Below are 25927 nucleotides of genomic sequence, written 5' to 3' on the forward strand. Positions count from 1 at the left end.
TTTCCAGCCAATTGTGGGAAAACTTACCTTCTCCTTGGTGAGGCCGGTATTGATGAAAGGACATTGGAGGACTATCAGCACATAGGGATTTAGCCTATGTCCTCACTGCAAAGTGGGAGGTTCCAGCCCAAATTAAAGAGGATCCTGGGTTCTAACCCATATCCCAAGCAAGATAAGATAGCCTGAGCTTAAAGAACCTCCATACCAGGGTCAGAAGTCCGTCTGTGTCGATGGTAGTAGGGTTTGAGCTAAAGCTCAGGTAAACTGTTCTGTGAAGACATGCCCTCAATGATCTGGGCCCTGGATGCCTTAGAAATCAATATTTTTTTTATGGACAACCGGAAGAAATGTAAATAGTTGTGTACAAATTTGACTGTCTTATAAAATGCTTCAATCTGACGCCTTCTTCGTTTTCTTTTTCTTTTTCTTTTTTTTTGCTTCATAAAGTTTAGGAGGAAGATTTAATAAAAACGGTATATTCTAAATAGGGAAATGATTAATGAGGGAGAAAAGAACCTTGAGAAATTGCCAGCCTGCACCTCTCTGGAATGGTGCTCTGGAGTGACATTTTATTTATTTATTTATTACATTTTTTAAAATACATCTTTAGGTGCCCATCCAGTGCTCTAGAGGCAATTATTTCCTTGTCGCAGTCTGAAAACTGCTTTATCTTTTTCTTTTGTAAGAGATAACTTGTCTGAGACATTTTAAATGCTGTTCCGTTGATCCCCTTTCCCTTAGCTCACATAAAGATTTTCCCCAAAGTAGCTGCCTGTTAGTTTTTATTATAAAAGTATGTGATTGTCTGCGCTACGCTTTATACATATATTTTATTTAATGTGAGATTTGCTACACTGCTGCAAGTTAGTGATTTAGATTAGCCAACAGTTTGGGAGAGGATAAAGAACTATCTGAATTTGATTAGCTTCTGCAAAATGGTTGAGCATTTGGTAATATTAGATCTCTGATGCTGATGGTATTAAAGAATTTAACTTTTGTTTGGAAATCTATACAAAAGTCTTCATATACTGTAGTTGTAAAAGTGACCCAAATGAAGATTTCCTGAACTACTTAACTACTTTCTAAAGCAAAATAGAGAATGAAAAGCTTCTAGCAGCATTCTTCTGAAATTTGCTCTCACAGTTTTGCTTTTTACTGTAACTTGAGATACTGCTCCGATTAATTTACATATGACTTCCTAGCCTACTTTGTTTAAAAAGGGCTTATCTGCTAATCTGCAAACAGTTCTGCTTCACAAATTTTAAAGATAAATGATCTGTTTATCTGAGCACAAAATATTAAACTGGTTGACAGCAAAACCTAAGTAGTTTAATGTGTGCAACCACATAGAATGGATATAAGTTTGTCTTTACTTTGGATGAACCCAGTGCTTTCTCTCAGCTATTGTCAATGACATTACAGAAAAGAATGAGGTGTAATTCCTAGGCTTATTTCTTGACCTTTGTGTGAATGGTGGAAGAGCAGAGTGAACACAGTCTATTAGAACAAAGTCATCTGAAGAAAAAAAATAATCTTTCTTGAAATTTCAGTGAAACAAAATAATTCCAATGGGAGTTCTGAGGTTATTGACATTAACTGTGACTGTATACATCATTCTTGCAACCAGTGTCCTATAGTTGTACAGAGGAGGTCAAGTGCTGTGTCTATTGAAAGGTTATAATTTGCTGGTTATGATTATGCTGTCTGTATGTGTGTATCATTTTTGTATTTGAAGTTATGAATATTGGCTATGTACTTGTATCTCAAAATGTTTGATTCTAAGTAGCCTCAGTGAAGCATTTGGTCAGCTTCTTGAGAAAGGACTATTCTCAGTAAGTGCTCAATCAAGAAACACTTAACTAACAATGGACTTTGGGAGATGCCAATCCACATCTGAAATTTCCTGGAAACATTCAAACTAACATGTAAACAATGATGTCGGCCTGCAAAAAGCTGAATCATTCATGGACATGTGACTTGCCCAAGTGGCTACAAACTCCATCTTGTGGCTGTGACTTTGCACAGAACAACAAAGGGGTTTCCGTCCACAAGAGAGAGAGAGAATATAAATGCCCTGGAAGCCTCTCCATTTTGTCTTCAGCTGGCTCAAGAGATGTCCTCTCCACCCCAAAGAGATGCCTGAAAGAAACTGGAACAAAGGACAGTAACTATGGGGGTGTGAGTGATTGCTGGACCCAGACTAAGGAGGAGTCCAGTCCGTGAAAGAAGCTTATGGGAACAGCTCTGGGGGTGAGATTTCATCTGTAATCCGTTTCTTAATGTAATCCGTTTCTTAATGTATTCGGCTTAGACTTGCGTGTTGTATTTTATTTTGCTTGGTAACTTACTTTATGTCTGTTATTACTTGGAACCACTTAAATCCTACTTTTTTTTTTTTTAACTTATTGTTGAACCCAGAGTTAGTGACTAATACCTGGGGGAGCAAACAACTGTGCATCTCTCTCTATCAGTGTTATAGAGGGTGGACAATTTGAGTTTACCCTATAAAAGCTTTATACAGAGTAAAACGGATTCATTTGGGGTTTGGATCCCATTGGAGCTGGGTGCTAGAGACAGGAGCACTTGCTAAGACATTTTCTGTTAAGTCTGCAGCTTTGGGGTGTGTGGTTCAGACCCTGGGTCTGTGTTGGAGCAGACCGGCATGTCTGGCTCAACAAGGCAGGGTTCTGTGTAGCTCAGAATGTCACACAGAGTCCAGGATGCCTTCATCCTCTACCCCGGGTTGACTATGCAGGGGACCTGGAACAAGACTTTGCCTCATGGGATGTAATAACCAGACTTACAAAGACCAAAAACACAGCCCCAGGAAAAGATTGCATTTGCTAGAAGTTCCTGAAAAAAGTGAGACCCCGGTTGCTGGTATTAACAGCCATTTTCAACAAATGCAAACGGTCCCACCGTACTCTCAGCTCCTGGAAAAAATCTATGATGGTGCTTGTCTACAAGAAAGGACAACAAGACGACCCCAGCAACTAGTGACCTATCTCTCTCTGCTCAACGATGTACAAACTGTATGCCCGCTGCCTCGTGGCTAGAATAACAAACTGCTTTGTGAATGGAGGAGCCATCCACTCTGTTCAGAAAGGCTTTGTCATATGAAGGCTGTTACGAATACAACTTTGTCCTTCAGACTGCCATCCACGTGGCCAGGAGAGCACGGAGGCAATGTGCCATAGCTAGGCTCGACCTGGCTAATGCCTTTGTATCAATGCCCCAACAGCACATTTTTGCCATGCTGTGAGAGTTTGGAGTGCCAGGAAACTTTCCAACTGATCCGGGAACTTTATGAAGGCTGCAGCACCACCATCCACTCCATGGAAGGAGAAACACCTGAAATTTCTAGCCATAGCAGCATGAAGCAAGGCTATCCCCTCAGCCCCATCATTTTCAACTTAGCCATGGAGCTGCTCATTTGAGCCATCTTCAGCAGTGTAGGCGGTTTTGACCTATATGGCAACAGAGTGAATATGCTGGCCTACACAGACTATCTGTTCCTGATCGCAGACAACCCTGAGTGTCTCCAGCAAATGCTCGACATCACCAGCCAGGCTGCCAACTAGATGGGACTCCACTTCAATGCTAGGAAATGTGCATCCTTGCATATCGATGGCAGTAGAAGGCACTCTGACCAGCTTACGCCATTTCAGATCCAGGGTGAACCCATGATCTTCCTCGAGGACGGGCAAGCATACCAACATCTTGTCATGCCCGCAGGTTTCTGCGTGCAGCAGACACTTGAGGATACCATCACAGAGATCCTACGAGATGTGGCCAGGATTGACTCCTCCCTACTGGCACCATGGCAGAAGATCAACACCTTGAATGCCTTCCTGATCCCCCATATCCTATTTGTCCTGAGGGGATCTTCCATGGTGAGGGTACCTCTTAACAAGGCAGACAACACTATCAGGCAGTTATTGAATAAGTGGATGTTTCTTTCCCAGAGAGCCAGCAATGAACTGGTGTACATCTTGCTCAAGCAGGGCCACTGTCCCTCATATGGGTGATCTCTGTGATGTTGCAGTGATCACTTCTGCCTTCCGACATGCCTGGACGCAATGGTGAGGAACACTGCAGAAAGTGCTATGTGGGATGTCATCAAGAAGCGAATCGCAAGGATCTCCTCCAACCAAGATGTTGCCACCTACCTGACCAGCTCACTAGAAGGCAAATTTGGAAGAGACGGGGGAGACTTTACTTCGCTCTGGACTCATGCCCACAACACTACTCGATGACTAGAGAAGCATATTGGCTGCCACTAGATGTGGTGCGAGGAACGCCAGGAGCTGGGAGTCCTGGTGCCACAGGTGAAGAATGCAGAGCACACAGTCATCACACTGAGAATTAAAACCATGCTGGACAGGACCCTGAAGGATGCCATCCACTGCCAATACATGGAAAACCTGAACCGGACCAGCACAAGGATTAACCAAGGGCAAGTCATGCCTGACTAACCTAATTGCCTTCTATTTCAAGATAACTGGTTCTGTGGATGAGGGGGAAGCAGTGGATGTGTTATTCCTTGACTTTAGCAAAGCTTTAGATACAGGCTCCCACAGTATTCTTGCCAGCAAGTTAAAGAAGTATGGGATGGATGAATGGACTGTAAGGTGGATAGAAAGCTGGCTAGATTGTCAGGCTCAACAGGTAGCGATCAATGGTTTCATGTCTAGTTGGCATTCGGTATCAAGTGGAGTACCCCAAGGGTCGGTCCTTTGGCCGATTTTGTTCAATATCTTCATTAATGATCTGGAGGATGGTGTGGATTGCATCCTCAGCAAGTTTGCAGATGACACTAAACTGGGAGGAGTGGTAGATACACTGGAGGGTAGGAATAGGATACAGCGGGACCTAGACAAATTAAAGGATTGGGCCAAAAGAAATCTGATGAGGTTCAACAAGGACACGTGCAGAGTCCTACACTTAGGACGGAAGAATCCCACTGCTACAGACTAGGGATGGAGTGGCTAGGCAGCAATTCTGCAGAAAAGGACCTAGGGGTTACAGTGGATGAGAAGCTGGATATGAGTCGACAGTGTGCCCTTGTTTCCAAGAAGGCTAACGGCATTTTGGGCTGTATAATTCGGAGCATTGCCAGCAGATCAAGGGACATGATCATTTCTCTCTATTCGGCATTGTTGAGGCCCCATCTGGAGTACTGTGTCCAGTTTTGGGCCCCACACTACAAGGAGGATATGGAAAAATTGGAAAGAGTCCAACAAAAATGATAAGAGGGCTGGAGCACATGACTTATGAGGAGAGGCTGAGGGAACTGGGCTTATTTAGTCTGCAGAAGAAAAGAATGAGGGGGGATTTGATAGCTTCTTTCAACTACCTGAAAGGGGGTTCCAAAGAGGATGGATCTAGACTATTCTCAGTGATAGCAGATGACAGAACAAGGAGTAATGGTCTCAAGTTGCATTGAGGGGGAGGTTTAGGTTGGATATTAGGAAAACCTTTTCCACTATGAAGGTGGTGAAGCATTGGAATGGGTTACCTTGGGAGGTGGTGGAATCTCCTCCTTTAGAGATTTTTGCGGTCAGGCTTGACAAAGCCCTGGCTGGGATGATTTAGTTGGTGATTGGTCCTGCTTTGAGCAGGGGGTTGGTCTAGATGACCTCCTGAGGTCCCTTCCAACCCTGATATTCTATGATTCTATGAAGGTGTTCGAGGTGACGTACAAGTGGGACACCAGCAACGTCTTCCTCCCCAGGGGCAGCTTCACCCGATTTGCCAACTGGAGGTTCATCCACAGGACCCGGATCAACTGTGTTCCACTGAACGGAACCATCCACCATGGGAATCAGGACAAGCGATGCAGGAAGTGCAGCTATGCCAACGAGACACTACCCCATGTCTTTTGTAGCTGCAAGCCCCATTCCAGAGCCTGGAAGCTGTGACATAACACCATCCAAGATTGTCTAGTCAGAGCCATCCCACCACCCGTAGGGAAGGTGGCTGTGAACTCTGCCATCCCCAGAACTGACACCCAACTGAGACCGGGCATCACCATCACCAATGAGGACCAGAAGAAGATCATGGGATTGCATGGGGTGTAGTGAAATTATTCCTTGTATTCAAGTGTAGTATTTAGGCATGTGTTAAATATATATTCTGTTCCCTTCACCTTTGTAGAAGTTCATGGATGCTAAAAAAGTGGGCATATCATTGCCCTAATGTGGTGCAAACATAAGGTAAAACCGTGTCATTCCTAAGGACATTATATATCATGTATCTCTTCTCTTTCTGGTGCATTGGATCGGGGAAGACTTAAGCTAGCACTTCTGATGGTGTGGCAGTCTGTGGCTCACTGAATGGCTCCCCCAGATATTATTTTGCATGTTTTGTAGTGCATGGTGATGTCCACATGATTAAATAGGGCTCATGATTCCTGGGTGTTTACCCCTATGGCTCATGCCCTGGAATAATCTCTTAAACATGTCTCACTCCTGCATCTCTTGAGTATGGTGAAGATACTCTTATAGCACCTTCTTCCTTCCTTTGTTCTTCTGACCTCCTGGAGCACTCTTATATACCTCCCCACTTCTCCATTGCTTTTCCCAGAATTCAGACTCCTATCTCCTTGATAAGTCTTTGGCCGTTGCACTTGTTCCTGATAAATGCAGGGAAAAAACCTGATGAGTGCTCTTGAATTCATCCTATTTAATTCACTGTTGGTGCAACCGCAAATCACAAGAAAGTAAGGCTTTTCCTTTTGATAGAATGCTATTCCCTGTGCTTATTCATTCTGCAATCAAATTTCTGTCTGTTGAGAGCTTTTCTGAAAAAGCTATCCAAGGAGAAGAGTTAATTCTACCTTCCACCTATCGATAACATTTTTTTTTGTGGGGCAGCAGGGAGAAGATGATGTATTGTGGGGGCAGGTACTGGAAGATAGCATCAATGGTGATGATGTTAAACCCTTCCCAGACTGCTGCCATCTTACAAGATATGCTGCTTCAGATACCAGAAAGGAAGAAAGATCTGTTGTTCCAGGCATCAGAGATGAGATTTTCCATTTATGTTAAAGAAATCTTTTGTATCTCATGACTGATGATCTGATGACTGGACAGGGATTCAAAGTAACAGCTGTGGCAGAGGGAGATTTGCCTTCTGAAGGAATCTTGGAGACTGCATGGAATTTTTACTGTGTGAAAAATTCTATTTTTTTATTCTCCAGGAATGATCCAAAATCAGATCAACAGCAAACCAGTTTCTGCACTAACAGCAGGGTGCCTTTAGGTGGTATGGGATGATAGTGAGTGCCTTTAAGCATAATTTTATGGCAATTTACATTGTGACTGGTATATGGCAACAAACCTTTTAACTTCAATACAAAGGCTTTTTTTAATGAAAAAGTACTGCATACATCTGCAGTAAAGTGCATGTTTGTGTATTTTCCCTCTGCTTGTCTGCCATTTTGAGCAGTATGATCGGGGAAAGGGAGGGTAGGAGAACGGTAGTTGAGGTGAGGGGTGAAAGAGCATTGATGGCACTGTCTGCATCCATCCAGTATCCTGGGATAAATCGAGGGAGCAGACTGCACCAGTCGCTAATAACAGGTTCTTTTACTCAGCAGCTATATAAGATATTTTATTGAATTTGATTGAGCACACAAATACAAACATGAAGGCTTTACTTAAAATCCAGATAAATCCAAGCATAAGCATAATTATGCAAAAACAGATGCATATAACAAAATACTCTCTGAATCATGCATACTTGGTCTTAGGCTGGTACAAGATAAAGCAGCTCCAGTGCTGAGGTACTTACAACCTTGTGCATACTTAGTCTTATGAAGACTGGTAACAACAAAGACAGAAGAAAAGATCAGTGGAGATCACCCCAAGAGGGCTTGCTCATACTCAGGCTTCCACTATTTGGTCATCCCTCATCCCTGATGCTTCAACTAGGAATTGCTGTTGTTTATTCCTTTAAAATTCCTCAGTACGGAAATGGTAGTCTTTTCTGAATAACTAGATATTTAGAACCTGGATTATTTTCATTTGCAGATTGTCTTTGGAACAATTCCAAAACAGAGAGGTAATTAAACTCTTTTACAAGAAGAGATGAAGATGTTAAAATAGTCTGATAATTTTTCACTGCAAGCATATAGATTCCTTAAAATCTGTGGTCTATCAAAGGTAGACATGAATTGAGCTGCTCAAAAGAGAGACCCTTTGAAAGATTAATAGTTCCTTTCAGACCAAGATATGCAGAATAATGTGCAGAATCTGTCCAGTGTTGTACTGAAGCCATCTCAAGAATGTCCGTATGTGTAAACTGACTAGAGATAAATGACTCACGCTCTTTTGTGTCAGGATGCATGTAAATCAGCGGAAGAGAAATTTTTCTGAACGATCATGCGCTAAGGATGGGTGAATCATATAGTCGGTTTTCCTGGTATCACTAAAATCAAGACTTTGGGTCATCTGAATTTAGCTAAGTAATTTTAGCTTATGATGGGATGATGGAATATTAGTTTGCAGAAGAACAAATGGATATAAACTGGCCACCAGGAAATTTAGACTAGAAATTAGACGAAGGTTTCCAACCATCAGAGGTGTGAAGTTTTGGAATAGCCTTCCAAGGGAAGCAGTGGGGGCAAAAGATCTATCTGGCTTTAAGATTAAACTCGATAAGTTTATGGCGGAGATGGTATGATGGGATAACATGGTTTTGGTAATTAAATATTCATGGTAAATAGGCCCAATGGCCTGTGATGGGATATCAGATGGGGTGGGATCTGAGTTACCCAGGAAAGAATTTTCTGTAGTATCTGGCTGATGAATCTTGCCCATATGCTCAGGGTTTAGCTGATCGCCATATTTGGGGTTGGGAAGGAATTTTCCTCCAGGGCAGATTGGAAGAGGCCCTGGAGGTTTTTCGTCTTCCTCTGTAGCATGGGGCACGGGTCACTTGCTGGAGGATTCTCTGCTCCTTGAAGTCTTTAAACTACGATTTGAGGACTTCAATAGCACAGATATAGGTGTGAGGTTTTTTGCAGGAATGGTGGGTGAAATTCTGCGGCCTGCGTTGTGCAGGAGATCAGACTAGATGATCATAATGGTCCCTTCTGACCTAAATATCTATGAATTTTAGCTATTGCTGATAGAAGTGTTTTAGGTCTAGTAATGCCAGGGTTTGGAACATACAGTACTGATCCTGAACTCTTAGCTTTGCATGTTTTAGTTAGTGGATGGTGTTTGAGATGTTGACTACAGACCAGGCACACTTGCCTATTTACTCCATAGAGAAGTGAAGAAGTATTACCCTTTGTACATCCCCTTCCCTGTTTTCTGTGTGGAGGAAGAGAGAGCTGCCAGTTCTCCCCGCCTATGACAAGGCATAAGTGTTCTTTTCTTGTCCTCGGTGCGGTGAAAAGATGATAATGTTCATCTCCTCAGCTCAGCACGTCTTCCTGCCGCACTTTTCCCCACAACCTCAGAAGAGAAGAATTATAGAAACCATGGTAGAAGCCAGCATGAGAAAAATCCCGCTGCTGTTGTCTAGCTACATTTCTTTCTTTCTTTCTTTGGCACCACAGTAGTTTCTGAGCAGCTCACACAAATACGTATGAAATAGGGAAGCATTATTAACCCCACTTTACAGATGGACACAGGGAAATTAAATGACAAGATCACACATGGAATCTGTGGCAGATCCAGGAATAGAACTTTTACCACAAGTCCATCTTCTTTTTCAACGCTATCTCCTTCATCATGTTTGCGTTCACTTACTCCAACCATATTTTCCTTGTGTTGGTTGTATCTGAAGGTTGTTCATTCTCACTTTCATGTTTCTGGGCAAATAAACTCTTTTCTATAAATTCCTCCCGTCTCCCATGATGCTCTGTTTCACTGATGCAGCAGATCAGCATGTTATGTTTGGTACATGCTGCTTGGGGGCAATGGTATCAGGTTTGGCATCAGTTGAGAGACGGGTTAATTAACTGGTCCCTTTTAAAAGAAATTAGACCTGAGACTATGCTGAGCTCAGTTGTCCCTGTAATTGTTTCTTTCAAATATTCATCCTCTGTGAATCAGGAAGATTCACTAACTCAGCTTTCTTCCTTCTGACCCTACATATATTTGGGTTTATTTGAAAATTCAGACTGCAGGACATGGGTTTATTAAAACTGGAATTTTTTTAGGCTTTTGAGTAGGAGAGTCATTTAAAAATGACATGTACAGATTTAAGAATGTATTGACTGTAAAGCGATGTGCTCAGTGCCCTAAATTCCAAGGGTAATGGAGACAGGCATTTCCCCATAATATTATTTAAGCATTGTTTTCCTGTGTAATTTCCTGTGTCCCAAAGTTCCAGTTTGCCAGCTCCCACTGCACAGGATACTCCATCACATGCTATTCTGTTGACAGCAGAATCAACTGAATCAATCACTGAAGTCAGCTGGAACATGAACCCAACCTACTGCAGGGGAGAATCAAGGAAATGCTGCTGCTCTAGTAACTTAGTATATAGCACCCAAGGTTCCAAAGTTGTTAGTATCCTTTTTATACTTGCTGCAGTAAAAAATCAGGATTTATTTTTGTTAAATAAATAATCCAAACAGAAAAACGGCACACGCCAGTGTGTGAGGGAGAATCAATCAATTCCCATGCTCCAACAGATGTCCACGGTTGATGTGCAGTCATCATTACAGCACAGGTTGGCAGCCATGTGGGATGGGTACAGCGGTTTGTGAATTAGAAAATCTTCTCAGTTTGGGACTTTAGCATATAACTGTACAGCTGATGCATTTTTCTTTGCAGATCTCCTTTAGACTGAGCAGCTGGTGCTAATTTGAAGATTTCTACCACTCAGTCTATTTAAAGTTTGACTGACTGATTTGGGTGCTTCATAGCTGTGGTGAGGATCTCTGTGCTGAGCTAGGGAACATCATCAAACAGGTGTTTTAAAAACGAGAAATTAAGAACTCAAGCAACATTCCCAAATGCTACAGAGAGGAATGACCCCTAGCATGAATGATACCCAGTCTTTCTCCAATCCTCTTTCCAGCTTGATTTCCAATTTAACTGGCTTTGGAAGAGGGTTGGGTTCAGCCTGGTAAGTCTATTAGAAGTGGACGTGGACATTGTCCGCAGCTGTGGAGTGCTCAGCAACAGGAGGTGAATGTAATGGGCTAGTTCTGCTTAGGGGTCTGTATTCATCTATTAGCCCTGCTCTAGGAATTTGTTGTAGATTATTCCACAATGTGTATGCCTAGGAAACTGCCCCATTTTTGCTCATGGCATCTGGGAAACGAGACAATTTAATATCTAAACCCCAATTCCCCTGAAGAAATAATAGACGTGTTTTCTATAGATAGCAAATAAATGTTTGTGTCAGAGTATTCATGGGTTCATTAACGAAGATGTTCCATGTTACAGAAAAGTATATGTAGTATGGAATGTAGCCGTGAGCTACTATAATTATTCATTTTTAGTTTAAAACCTACTAAAACAATTTTGTTAGCAAGGTAACTTATTCTTGTGTGTTTGAGATTTGTTTGGTTTTTTACTCTACAACAGAATTGTTCACAAAATATGGCTTGTCTGGAGGCCGCTGTAGTTGTACAACATTTATAGTAAAGGCTAAGCATGAGTACCGTGCTCCTAAACTTTCCTGATAAATTATAAAATGAATCTCAATCATAGTTGCAGATACACAGGTATACATTGTTGCATATTTTGAAGAACATGGTAGATGGTTTTAAGAGATGCAAGTTAAGATGTGCCTGGGTACTGCATTGGAGTGTCGGTGAAAGTGTAAATATTAAAAGCAGGTTGGGACTGTTTAATAAAATAGGTCTGTAACCTCTGAGTATCGTCTTGAAGTGCATGCAAACATGGGCATTGCAGGAAATGTTGGTGGAATTGGAGCTCTCCCCATGTGCATCAATGTACCATTGGATTTATACAAACATATTATAGGCGCCAAAGTGGTTAATTACCCATCTTCAGCCAAGTTGCTACACTTAAGAAGCCATTTAGTCCTGAAAAAGTGCATTTCAAAAATAGAAACAGAATTGTTTATATTGCAGTTATAAAATAGATACAAATATTTCATTTCTGATAATATGATGTTGAAGTTTGGCTCCAAGCACCAGGTTACTTTGGAAAGCTGATGAAATTTTTATCTGGCGCTCTCTTTGCTCTCCCTTGCAAGTGTTTCCTGCAACATAAATCAAGATTTCTGAATTACAGTAATGCTTTCCTCACTTGTAGAAATGATGTAGAACAATGAAGATCAGACATTGTTCTCTTATTTTGTCATTAGTCTGCCTATTTGCTTTATTGGCTCAGAAGCAGAAGCCAATCTCCAGGCCAGAGCAAATGTATACTAGCCTACTTATTTACATGGATGGCAGCACTATATATATATATACACAGTTAGGAGAAATTAAAAATGGTTTTGCCTGATTTATATGCATATTTTCTGCTCAAAACATATTTAGGTTTTAATTAATGTTTCAGATCCTTTTAATAATTCATAATCTCTTGTGAATGAAGAGCACTCCAGTGACCCTTTTACAAAGTGATTGTCACTTTCCTTAAATATGTTTACCTCTATTAAGCTATAATACAACAAAAAAGTGGGAGGTTAATTTGAATTTTGACTGGTATGACACCTGCTTAGAGTAATATTTACACAAATTTATAAATAGTAGTGGATATTCTTAAAAATTTGGCAGATGTATCTTCTACACAAACACCGCGTCTATTCTGATATTTTTTTTAAAGTGTATTTGGATACCATGTTTCACACACTGAATAAAATGTTTGAATTAATTAAAGACAGGTAATAAGTGAGTGGTACATCAACAGTATCAACCACTAGAGGGCGCAAGAGGTCAAACATTATAATAGGGCAAAATGAAATAATTTCCTTGATTCGTGGATTTTAAAACCAGACATTTTTCATAAAAATTATCATTTCATTGATTCATAGATTTTTAAGACCTTTATGATCATGTAGTCTGACCTGCCTAATACAGGCCAAAGCACGTTACCCAGTAACTTCTGTTTGAACTATAGCATACCTTTTAGAAAGATATCCAACTTTGATTGAAAGACTTCAAGTGATGGAGAATCTACTACGTCCTTTGGCAAGTTGTTTTAATGGATAATTAGCATCACTATTTTAAAAATCGAATCTTCTTTCTAGTCTTAATTTATTTGGCTTCAGTTTATTAGCCATTGGATCTTGTTTTGCCTTTTTCTGTTAAAGAGCCACTGTTATCAGAAATAAATTTCCCATTTACTTGTAGACTGTGATGAAGTCAGCTTTTACCCTTCTCTTGAATAAACTAAATAGACCAAGCTGCTTGAGTTTCTTACTATAAGGCAAATTTTCCAGACCTTGAATCAATCTTGTAGCTCTTTTCTGAAACCATAGCAATTTTTTAATAGTTTTTTAACCTTTTTGAAGTGTGGACACCGAACTGGACGCAGTCTTCCAGTAATGGTCTCACTAGTGCCTTGTAAAGTGGTAATACCACCTCCTACTCCTACATGATATTCCCACGCTTATGTATTCAAGGATTACATTTTGCAGTATTAGTTACAGCATTGAACTGGGAGCTCATATTCAATGCATCCGATGAAGTGAGCTGTAGCTCACGAAAGCTTATGCTCAAATAAATTTGTTAGTCTCTAAAGTGCCACAAGTCCTCCTTTTATTTTTGTGGATACAGACTAACACGGCTGCTACTTGAGACCTGGTTATCTACTGTGACTCCAAAGTCCTCTTCAGTGTCAGTGCCTTCCAGGATCATAGAATCATAGAATATCAGGGTTGGAAGGGACCTCAGGAGGTCATCTAGTCCAACCCCCTGCTCAAAGCAGGACTGATCCCCAATTAAATCATCCCAGCCAGGGCTTTGTCAAGCCTGACCTTAAAAACTTCTAAGGAAGGAGATTCCACCACCTCCCTAGGTAAAGCATTCCAGTGTTTCACCACCCTCCTAGTGAAAAAGTTTTTCCTAATGTCCAACCTAAACCTCCCCCACTGCAACTTGAAACCATTACTCCTTGTTCTGTCATCTGCTACCACTGAGAACAGTCTAGATCCATCCTCTTTGGAATCCCCTTTCAGGTAGTTGAAAGAAGCTATGAAATCCCCCTTCGTTCTTTTCTTCTGCAGACTAAACAATCCCAGTTCCTCAGCCTCTCCTCATAAGTCATGTGTTCCAGACCCCTAATCATTTTTGTTGCTCTCCGCTGGACTCTTTCCAATTTTTCCACATCCTTCTTGTAGTGTGGGGCCCAAAACTGGACACAGTACTCCAGATGAGGCCTCACCAATGTCGAACAGAGGGGAACGATCACGTCCCTCGATCTGCTGGCAGTGCCCCTACTGTCTTGGCCATCTTGGCAACAAGGGCACACTGTTGACTCATATCCAGCTTCTGGTCCACTGTCACCCCTAGGTCTTTTTCTGCAGAACTGCTGCCAAGCCATTTGGTCCTTAGTCTGTAGTAGTGCATGGGATTCTTCCGTTCTAAGTGTAGGACTCTGCACGTGTCCTTGTTGAACCTCATCAGATTTCTTTTGGCCCAATCCTCTAATTTGTCTAGGTCCCTCTGTATCCTATCCCTACCCTCCAGCTTATCTACCTCTCCTCCCAGTTTAGAGTCATCTGCAAACTTGCTGAGGGTGCAATCCACACCATCCTCCAGATCATTTATGAAGATATTGAACAAAACCGGCCCAAGGACTGACTGTTGGGGCCCTCCACTTGATACCGGCTGCCAACTAGACATGGAGCCATTGATCACTACCCATTGAGCCCGACAATCTAGCCAACTTCCTATCCACCTTATAGTCCATTCATCGAGCCCATACTTCTTTAACTTGCTGGCAAGAATACTGTGGGAGTCCGTGTCAAAAGCTTTGCTAAAGTCAAGGAACAACACGTCCATTGCTTTCCCCTCATCCACAGAGCCAGTTATCTCGTCATAGAAGGCAATTAGATTAATCAGGCATGACTTGCCCTTGGTGACTCCATGCTGACTGTTCCTGATCACTTTCCTCTCTTCTAAGTGCTTCAGAATTGATTCCTTGAGGACCTGCTCCATGATTTTTCCAGCGACTGAGGTGGCCTGTAGTTCCCAGGATCCTCCTTCTTCCCTTTTTTAAAGATGGGCACTACGTTAGCCTTTTTCCAGTTGTCCGGGACTTCCTCCCGATTGCCATGAGTTTTCAAAGATAATGGCCAATGGCTTTGCAATCACATCCACCAACTCCTTCAGCACTCTCCTTGGATGCAGCGCATCTGGCCCCATGGATTTGTGCTCGTCCAGCTTTTCTAAATAGTCCCGAACCACTTCTTTTTCTACAGAGGGCTAGTCACCTTCTCCCCATGCTGTGCTGCCCAGTGCAGCAGTCTGGGAGCTGACCTTGTTCGTGAAGACAGAGGCAAAAAAAGCAGAGACAAAAAAAACATTAGCTTTTTCCACATCCTCTGTCACTAGGTTGCCTCCCTCATTCAGTAAGGGGCCCACACTTTCCTTGACTTTCTTCTTGTTGCTAACATACCTGAAGAAACCCTTCTTGTTACTCTTAACATCTCTTGCTAGCTGCAACTCCGGGTGTGATTTGGCCTTCCTGATTTCACTCCTGCATGCCCGAGCAATATTTTTATACTCTTCCCTGGTCATTTGTCCAATCTTTCACTGTCTCCCATCATGTAATTGTGACTTAAAGCTCTTTGTTCCTAGATATATGACCTTGCATTTGGCTGTATTAAAGCACATGTTCAAATGGGTCAACCTGACCCAATGATCCAGGTTGGTCTGTATAACTGACCTATCCCCACTGTTACTTACTACTGCACTAATTTTTGTGTCCTCTGCAAATTTACTAGCAATGTTTTTTTATTTTCTTTCATATCACTGCAAATAGCATAGAGCAAGGAACAGATCCCTGGAGTTCCCACTGGAAACACCCCATTTACAATTAATTACTTTGTGATATTTACCTGTTAAACCATTTTTAATTCAGTTAGTCCCAGCACTGGTGCACTGTCTACACTGGCACTTTACAGTGCTGAAACTTGCAGTGCTCGGGGGGGTGTTTTTTCAAATGCTTTACAGAAATCTAAGTCTATTATATCAACAGTTACCTTTATCAACAAATTTGTAATGTCATGAAAAGAGACATCAGGTTTGTTCGACAAGACCAGTTTTCCATAAAACCACACTGATTGACATTCATTATGCTAGCATCCATGAATTCTTTACTGACTGTGTGCCTTACTGATCTTTCCTTGAATTTGCCTGGCATCACTGTTAAGTTAATCAGCCTATAGTTTTCTGACTCATTCTGTTTACCCTCTTTTAAAATATTGCCATGACATAAGGTTTTCTCCAGTCCCTGGAACTTTTCAGGTGTTCCAAGATTTGTTGAAAATCAACATTCATAGTTGAGAGTTCCTCAGCCAGTTGTTTTAGTACTCTTCCATTCATCTTATCAAATCCTGCCAATTTAAAACTATTTAAATTCTGTAGTTGCTGTTTTATTTTTTCCCTATTTACTGATGGATTAAGAAGTATTTCTTTGTCATTTAAGACAAAAATACATCATCCTTCTTTCCAAATATGGAACAGAAATATTCATTGAATCCTTCACTTTTTCTGCATGATGATCGAGAATTTTACCATCTTTAATTTGTTCCTGATGCATTTAAATAATTCCTTCCTATTTTCTTTAATCCTACTAACCATAGACTTATTACAATGCATTTTTAATGTGTGCTTGTCTGGATTTAGCTATCTAGTTTTCAGTATCTAAATCAGCACTGGAAAACTAGTCTGAGTTTTTGCACTCTTCATTGTAAAGGAATATTTCTCAGCTAAAGCTTGTCTTTGTATGTTTATTTTTGGTCACTTAATTTTCTTCAAAGGAATGCTGGGTTACTTGCCTTGGAATCTTTACTGGCTTGAGGGTGACATTTTTAGCTTCCTAATGTACATATATGGAGGAAAATAGGATAATCTTTTTTAATATTTTGTGCTTAAATGGAATGTCATCTTTTTATAATCCATTATCTCAGTAAAGCATTTCAGAAATTATTAGGTAGTTTTAGTTTCTGGTTGTCTTCAGTGTGGCTTTACAGGGAAGAGCTAAGCTAGGTTGAGTGAGCTTAACTGTGTATTTTCTTGTTTTCAAATTTTTGTGACATGGAAACTTGGCCTGAAATTTTCAGGCTTTCAGTCACTTTGTGTATTTTTGAGAAAAGGGATTTTTTCCCCAAGTTTTTTCAAACTTAATTCCAAGTTGACAAGCTCTATTATGAGGGAATATATGTAATAATATATTGCTAAATATTCATTTATTACCATCTCAGGTGCCTGCTCCAGGTAACTGTACCAGAAGCTGGATAGTTGGTGCCACTATGCTCAGGTACAGCAAAAAAAATGGAGTGAATGTTGTCTGTGGATGCTCTGCACTATTTTTTTTTTTTAAAAGCTGCTTAAAGTGGACTTACTGAAATGTAGCAGGAATAAATGGCACTGGCAGGATCGACTGCACTATTGGACCCTGAAATGGTGTACTTCTGTAGTATAGGTGGACTTCAAGAGTAGCTTCTCCAGGTCACGGTTAAGTTGTATATCGACAGGTCATTATTTCTACTTCTACTTCACCACCCTTAAACTCACTGTATTTTTTCCTAGGAGAGGGGACTTGAGCTCTCCACTATGGTACCTTACACAAGCAATAAAATTCATATAACGGTCTTTGGATTCTGTTGCACTTTTCTCTACTCTACCCCTTCATCTACATGTCTATGTGCAATCCCTCATCTCCCTAATATCTGAGTGTTTGCTACTCATTTAAAAATTGAAATAACAATCATTTGAACTCCCTACATATAGGAGAAGCAGCTTGATTAGTTGTTCATACGGTTTTATTTAAATGTCTGGCTATGGTGTAGCATATGTGTTGGTTTTCCTCAGGAGGTTTAAGTTTGAATCCAAAATTCATTTAGTTCTGAAAATGGTTATCTTTTGTAGCTAGTAGTTTCATAATCTAGATTAATTTTGGGTGGAATGTAGCTCTCTCTGAAGGTCAGGGTTGTGGAAGGGAGGCAATCTTTGGTAGCAGAACCAAAATAATGGAGGGCTTTGAATTGGACTCTCTATTCAGTGGGAGCCAGTGAAGAGTGATTTCTGGGATGGTCTGTTCATGGTGCCTGTGTTTAGTGGCCATCATTAAATGAGGTGAGTTTGATGGATCTCAGTAGAGGCCGAGAATGTTTGGGTCATGGAGACTGAACTTTCCCGGTTACTCATAGTTAGTCTTCTCTCCCTACTTCCCCACCCACATCAAGTAAGAGGCTTGCTTGTAGGGCAGTGTGTGTCAGAAACTTGTCCTCATGGTAAACAGAGGACTTCATTTGCCAGGATTGTTAAGCCAATGCCTTTCACCAATGCTAAATCCATTCAGTTCTCTTTTTAAGCTCAAGTTTATGGTCTTGGACTCATTATTTTTAAATATGCACGTTAATATATTAAATACCAAGTAAAAGGTCGTGCGTGGAGCTGCAGATTCTTCCTTCTGTCCCACCCTGCACTGCAATATGTCTGTTTTTTATGTCAAAAGAGGAAATGGTAGGTAGTATGGGCTTGGAGCCAGCAGCCTTTCCTATCAGTATGTTGCACATCCACCCCCATGACAGGTGCCACAGCTTTTCATGTTAAAAATATGGTTTACGTAGTTGCAGGCAGCCATGCTGAAAATAATTAATTAGGTACCTGTAATATCAGGTTTGTTGGATAGGCTTGAACCTATAAGCACCTCTTACTGTGGTTATTGATTTAAGGCAGAATGTATGTGGCTCGTGGCACCTTAGAGACTAACCAATTTATTTGAGCATAAGCTTTCGTGAGCTACAGCTCACTTCACCGGATGCATTCAGTGGAAAATACAGTGGGGAGATTTATATACGTAGAGAACATGAAACAATGGGGACAGGCCCAACAAAGAAAATAACAGAACGCCACTAGCCATCATCTTCAGCCCCCAACTAAAACCTCTCCAACGCATCATCAAGGATCTACAACCTATCCTGAAGGACGACCCATCACTCTCACAGATCTTGGAAGACAGGCCAGTCCTTGCTTACAGACAGCCCCCCAACCTGAAGCAAATATTCACCAGCAACCACACACCACACAACAGAACCACTAACCCAGGAACCTATCCTTGCAACAGAGCCCGTTGCCAACTGTGTCCACATATCTATTCAGGGGACACCATCATAGGGCCTAATCACATCAGCCACACTATCGGAGGCTCGTTCACCTGCACATCTACCAATATGAGATATGCCATCATGTGCCGCAATGCCCCTCTGCCATGTACATTGGTCAAACTGGACAGTCTCTATGTAAAAGAATCAATGGACACAAATCAGACGTCAAGAATTATAACATTCAAAAACCAGTTGGAGAACACTTCAATCTCTCTGGTCACTCGATTACAGACCTAAAAGTTGCAATTCTTCAATTAAAAAAAACTTCAAAAACAGACTCCAACGAGAGACTGCTGAATTGGAATTAATTTGCAAACTGGATACAATTAACTTCGGCTTGAATAGAGACTGGGAGTGGATGGGTCATTACACAAAGTAAAACCATTTCCCCATGTTTATTCCCCCCTCCACCCCCCACTGTTCCTCAGACGTTCTTGTCAACTGATGGAAATGGCCCACCTTGATTATCACTACAAAAGGTGTGTCCTCGTCCCCTGCTCTCCTGCTGGTAATAGCTCACCTTAAGTGATCACTCTGGTTACAGTGTGTATGGTAACACCCATTGTTTCATGTTCTCTATGTATATAAGTCTCCCCACTGTATTTTCCACTGAATGCATCCGATGAAGTGAGCTGTAGCTCATGAAAGCTTATGCTCAAATAAATTGGTTAGTCTCTAAGGTGCCACAAGACCTCCTTTTCTTTTTGCGGATACAGACTAACACGGCTGCTACTCTGAAACCTGTATGTGGCTTGTATTTTTGTAGAACAAACAATATGTGTGTTAGCTATGCCAAATTATGGATCTTGGCCGTCAGCAGGGTGTAGCTCACTACATAAGGTGCTCGTGAGTCACACACTTCTGTACCTCTTACTCATCTTTGTAGGTACAATAAATACTCGAGGCTGTTGTTTCTACTCTAAACTTCAGAATAATCCACAAAGGAAGTGTGTGAGAGTGCGCGCCCCCATTGCCGCATGTTGCGTTCCGTCACTGCTGCCTACAGTGGTGTGTGAAGTGTTTACCTGTGATGAAAAGATTAAAGAATGCAGTGTCTTTTCATTTCCTGTAATACAGGAGCTCTCAACTTCATTCTCAGCCCCTTGCTAAGCAGCAAGATGAGATCAAAGGTGACAGGTTTAAGTCTTGGAAAAGACTCTCAAAGATTAGCTTATTTCTAAAACTATTTGTGGGGATGGGAGGAAGTGAATGGAATTTTTATTTTTCAAAATATATTATTATAAAAGGCAAATAGAAAGTAAATATATTATTTGTAAGAATTTTATGTAAACCAGACAATTGCTTTTTTAAAACAAGATAAATAAAGGGATGAGTTGAAAGTATAAAATGTGCTACTCCCCCTCTGGGTAGATCTGAATGGTATCTGCTAAACAGATGACAAAGTACCTTGGGCTGAATCACACACAGAGACAGCGTTTTCAGCAGAAGGTGGGGCTAAACTATTGTAATTATTGTTTCTAGCCAGGGAGTGCGCATGTTAGAGAGGAAAAGTTTACTGAACCTTTGGGGAAGCAGTTGTATACTAATTAGATAACCCAACAGGACACTGCTTCTTAGTTACACTAAAAAGTTTCTCTTGAGATCAGAGTTAATGTTAACACGTTTTTGCAGCGAGTGATCAGATAATTGGGGATTTTTTTTTCTTTTTTGGTATCATGTCTTTGAACTTTTAGTGAACTGAAAAGAAGGGACTGGATATGTCTGATCCAAATTTTTGGACTGTCCTCTCAAACTATACCTTGCCTCATTTGAGGAGTGGAAACAGGCTGCGTCGCACACAAAGGTAAAAATCCTTTCCAAGTTCTCCTGTGGTTACATGGAATCTTGTTCTGAAGGTTTTGTCTTTACTTGTCTCTCCACGCTGTAAAGAACTTAAATATGGTGTTTACCAAACATAGTTGTTGAACTTACTTAGAGTATAGGTAAATCTCTCTAATTTAAAATACTTTCCAGTACTTCCTGGTTTCATTTTTGTCCGCTTTTACAAAACTGTAGGTTATTTGGTACTTTCAGCTGCTTGGGTTTACTTATCTTAAAGTAAGGATCTGTACCTTTGAGTCTGTGTTGTTTTTTGTTCTTTTGTTGCATAGTATTTATTACTTTCCCTCTCCAGCATACTCTTTTACTTCAGTTTCTTTCTTTTTAACACTATTTCAGCTATCAAATATTTGACCTTTATCTGGAGTACATGTACTCTATATAGATAGTCCAAGATAGCTTATTTCATATTGTACTCTTAAAGAGACAGGTTTGTGTCATGGTGTCATTTTTTATTACTGGTTAGCTGACATTTAGTAATACAGTAATGACCTTTTCATTTTGGACAAGAGTAAAAGTTGACTAGAAAAAAGCAAATTTTAAGTAAAGTTAAAGATTGTGCCATATATCAACAAAAAACAGGCAATCTGAAGCTATGCTGAGACTTTGGGATGTGTTATAGCTACTGCTATAAAGTCTGATGTGTCTGTCACACTGAGTAAGAATTGTTTATATAGGTTTATGACTATCTCTTCAACTCCCAGGCTTGTCACTTTGAGTTACATCATTTCTATTGTTTTAAATGTGGTTAGTTTTATCAGTGAAATATTTTAAAATATTTTCTTTACATATTTTCACCACTGTGTGTTTAAATCATCTTTAGATATTGCTCCCTCTCTGTCTTGCTATCTGTAAGAGTAACACCAAGAAAGCAGGAAACAGGCTTAGCCGATCTGTTCATAAGCTTTAAGTATTCATACACTGACATTTTACAAAAGAAAAAGGTCTGTATTGTATCACAGAAATTTGAGATAGGCCAGATGATTTAATAGTTCTTTTCTATTTCCTTGTCAATGCACACTTGTTCCTCTGTCTGTCTGTCTCTCTCTCTCTCTCTGTGTGTGTGTGTGTGTGTGTGTATATATACACTTATATTTATATTTGTGTCTGGCCCATTACATGCTAGATTACTTATTAAAATGTTTTCTTATTCCTCTTTTAAAAATTATTTTAACTAATAAATATGACCAACTGAATGCACAGATAGCACGTTTGCACTTTCCTGATACAAATATGCCTCCTTAAAAAAATAAAATAAAAAGCCTCAGAGCTTGTTCAGTTCTTCCTCACTCTACTAACTCAAGCAGGTCTTGCACTTTCATGTGGACCTAAAAATACCTTTTATGAAGTGTACTGCTGTGAAGCAGGTCAAGGAGGAACCTGATAGACTTTCTGCCAAATGAGAGCACAGTTATAATACATCTGTGAGCCAGCCCTTAATTCTAAATTCTTACTGTACTCTTTGTTTTGTCACTAAATTTACATTATTCTAGATCTTTCAAAATGTAGATACAGAACTTCTAAAGCAATACTTTAAGAATATCCCCAAACTTTAATTGCTAACCGAATAATAAAATACTCTGTGTATTGCGAGGTACACAGTCTGCCTCTATGTATTTACATACACTGTAGAATCATGTAAAACTTTCTGTTAAAAACCCAAAGCAAAATATATAAGGTCTCCCCCCTCCTCCATTCCAACTAATTCTGTCAGTTTGTGGCACCTCCGAGAACTGATCAGTCAGCCTTCTGTTCCATACAGTGTTTTAAGTGGTCCAGTAAGGCAGACCTGCTCCCTTCCCCTGCACAAGTATACCCATAGGTGACATAATCCAGAGTGAAGCAAGGACCAGAAAGGAGGCAATAGCTGGGATGGAGGAACATCTCCCAATACTGCTGCAGAAAGGGGATTTGATACACAGAAGTTAATGGTTGGATCTGGGGGCAGAGGCCCTATAGTACTTGGCCTCTCATTCACAGGCTCATGATCGAAGGAGAAGGCTATTCCGTAGTATCTGAGGAGAGGGAAGGGCAATGAGGTGAAGGCCACTGGGCTATCCCCTCTCTTAGAAGACAGCTCTGGGTAAAATTGGGGCTTTGGACCTGCCCAGGGAACACTGGGTCTTGGTTAAAGGACCGGATGATGAAATTTTCTAGTTTTACAGTGAATGATGGAAGTTTTGGAGAAACCCAAGAACACAATCAAACTTGAAGGGCTTGTGAAATGAACCTAATGGCTGTGGTTAACTGAAAGTGTGGGAACCAATAACAGTGAATTTGGCACAGGTCCACTCATGGCAATTGAAACTGAACTGATTTATTTAGATGTTAGAGTTGTCAGTGAAACACCTTTGAACTGAAGTATAGGCAAACATTGATTCTTCATGGAAACTTATTAAGGGAAATTCAAGGTTATCTCAAATTGGCATTCACCCACGTTTGAATTTGGGGCCTCTTTCAGAAATGGGGTATCAGTTTTGGTGTTTGGTTGGGGCTATCTTGATGGTCTCTTCTGTCACCTCCACTCCATGCTATCTGCGTAGTTAGAAGCCCAGAACCCATTCCTCTTCTCCTGGTTCTCAGAGTTCATGGGGATTCTTCTCTAACACACACTAAGGATTTTTTTTTCCTACGAAGTCTCTTAGCCTAGGAATTTTTCCCTTTCCTAAGCCTCAGAGACACACAGACGCAGGGATAGCCCATCTCCCTCTTCAGGGAGGATGGGGGATTGCAATAGTCAGCATAGCTGCTCGAAGTGCAGACATGAACTGAGTAAAAATTTCTTATCCAAAAGATGATCTGTCTTTCTGCTGACTTGAGTGACTAAAATAAGTTGTTACTGTTATTTACTCCTTTTATCCCTGCAGAATCATGACACCTAAGGGAGAATGGGTTGGATTTTATTGTGACTCATGTATCATCAACAGACTTGTTAACTGAATTCCAATTGTAGCAGCTTTATTGCTGGTAATGAAGCATGAGCAAGAAATACCCCAGTATGCCTTTCATGTCTCATGGTGGGTTTTCTGGGCTGGCAGTTACAAAGCCCTCTACTTGTAAACTGAACAGCTATGATGTACAAGCCATTGAGAGTCACTAAACATGGATCACAAAACATCTCTTTTACAGCGTTAGAACCAGACTTCATATGTCACCATTTTAATATTTAATGTCGTGGTCTCACATTCATTTATAAAGTTATATAACTTTTTTAAGCCTGCCCTTTTATTCCCCCCTGTCCTTCTCATTGGAGTCACAGTGGAACAGTTTACTGCAAACTGTCTTCTGTTGTGTCAGAACCCTTTTATACTAAAACACAGGATTATAAATAATCACCTAATCATCCATTGCCCTATTTTGGATGAACATTGATTAATATTACATAGTGGTTTTATTTTTTCTGTATGAACAGAGCAGTGTGATATTGAAGAGACTTTACTAATATGGGATAGAATATGCCATCAGGTGATCAATTATGTAATCTAACAACTCTGATTTCAGGAGATGCTAGTTCTTTTTTAATTAATAATTGTGTTTAATTTGCAGTAATGAGTTTCAGAAGTCATTTTGAGTTTCAAAGTGTACATAGTTGTCACCCAGGTCTGAGATTTTACTGGGATTGGAAATAGTATGTTCCCTGGTGGATACTGAACAAACGTTTTGAACTCATGAGTTGTCAGTTTGAGTGGGTTCAACTGTATAGTTTAGGTTGGACATTAGGAAAACTTCCTAACTGTCAGAGTGGTTAAGCACTGAAATAAATTGCTTAGGGAGGTTGTAGAATTTTCATCAGTGGGGATTTTTAAGAGCAGGTTGGATAAACACCTGTCAGGGATGGTCTAGATAATACTTAGTCCTGCCTTGAGTGCAGGGGACTGGACTACATGACGTCTCAAAGTCCCTTCCAATTCTATGATTCTGTGATGTTGAATTATTATATACTATATTTATAGAATAGACTAAAAAGCTGAGGAGGTCAGGAGTTTAGATAGATCCCACTTTCTGTTAGTAAGAACCCCTTTTGATAGGAGTTCCTTTAAAAATGTTATTTCATTGTTTAGAATTGTATTTTACAAGATTGATTATAATGATTTTTTCTTTACTGATTTGTGTGATTTGGGGCTGAAAGAGTGGATTCTTAAGGAGAAGAAAATATCCTGAAATAAGCATTTAAAATCGAGATTAAATTCTTTTCCAAATTTTGTTTTAAAATGGATGATAATCAGGGTTTGAACTTCTTGATTTGACAGAGGCTATCTAAATTCAAATAGTAGACCATAAAATACTAAACTTTTCTTATAGGTCCTGTTGCATTATTTCTCTTTACTTCTCTACGTAGTATCATGTACAAAAGAAATTAATTAACTCATCACTCTAAAAGCTAATTCTTTAGTGGAACAAGAATCTTAAAAATGGTCCTGTGGGTGGCATAAGAAAAGTGGGCATAATTAAAGGGACGAGATTAACAACATCACGAACAGCCAAAAATACCCTGTAATTGCTATATGTAGTGGATGGATCTTCTATTGCTCCAATTTTAGTTATTTTAGTCATATTACATAGTACCGTGTCAATTAAAAAATAGCTAAAGAATTACTGTTTACTGTGGGTGTGTTCATAGTAATTAGGAGAGTTTTCCCTTTAGTCTTAAGCTTTTTAGATATTCACGTTAAACCTTACACATACAAAGAGAGAGAGACCCTCTGTATGTTTATTACATTAATAGCTACTGGACAGGCATAGAGAGAAGATAATTATGCTACAACTAAGGGAGTGAGAAATAGGCCTGTGCATGCTGTTTGAGCTTACA

General features: G+C 40.3%; 1 protein-coding gene across 5 annotated transcripts in view; it reads left to right on the forward strand.

Moving 5' to 3' along the window:
* The window catches only part of MAST4 (microtubule associated serine/threonine kinase family member 4), a 445876-nt gene that overhangs the window by 285100 nt on the left and 134849 nt on the right, over positions 1-25927 (forward strand). Inside the window, exon 1 of one of the 5 annotated variants that reach the window (XM_073344104.1) lies at positions 20709-21082. The exons of the other annotated variants lie outside the window; for them this stretch is intronic. Within the exon in view, the coding sequence (XP_073200205.1) occupies positions 20997-21082 (86 nt within the window). The 5' untranslated portion in view covers positions 20709-20996. Of the gene's footprint in view, positions 1-20708; positions 21083-25927 lie in introns of those variants that run through there. 5 annotated transcript variants of the gene reach the window in all.

This window comes from Lepidochelys kempii, chromosome 5 (genome assembly GCF_965140265.1).
Source record: "Lepidochelys kempii isolate rLepKem1 chromosome 5, rLepKem1.hap2, whole genome shotgun sequence".
NCBI classification, from domain to species: Eukaryota; Metazoa; Chordata; order Testudines; family Cheloniidae; genus Lepidochelys; species Lepidochelys kempii.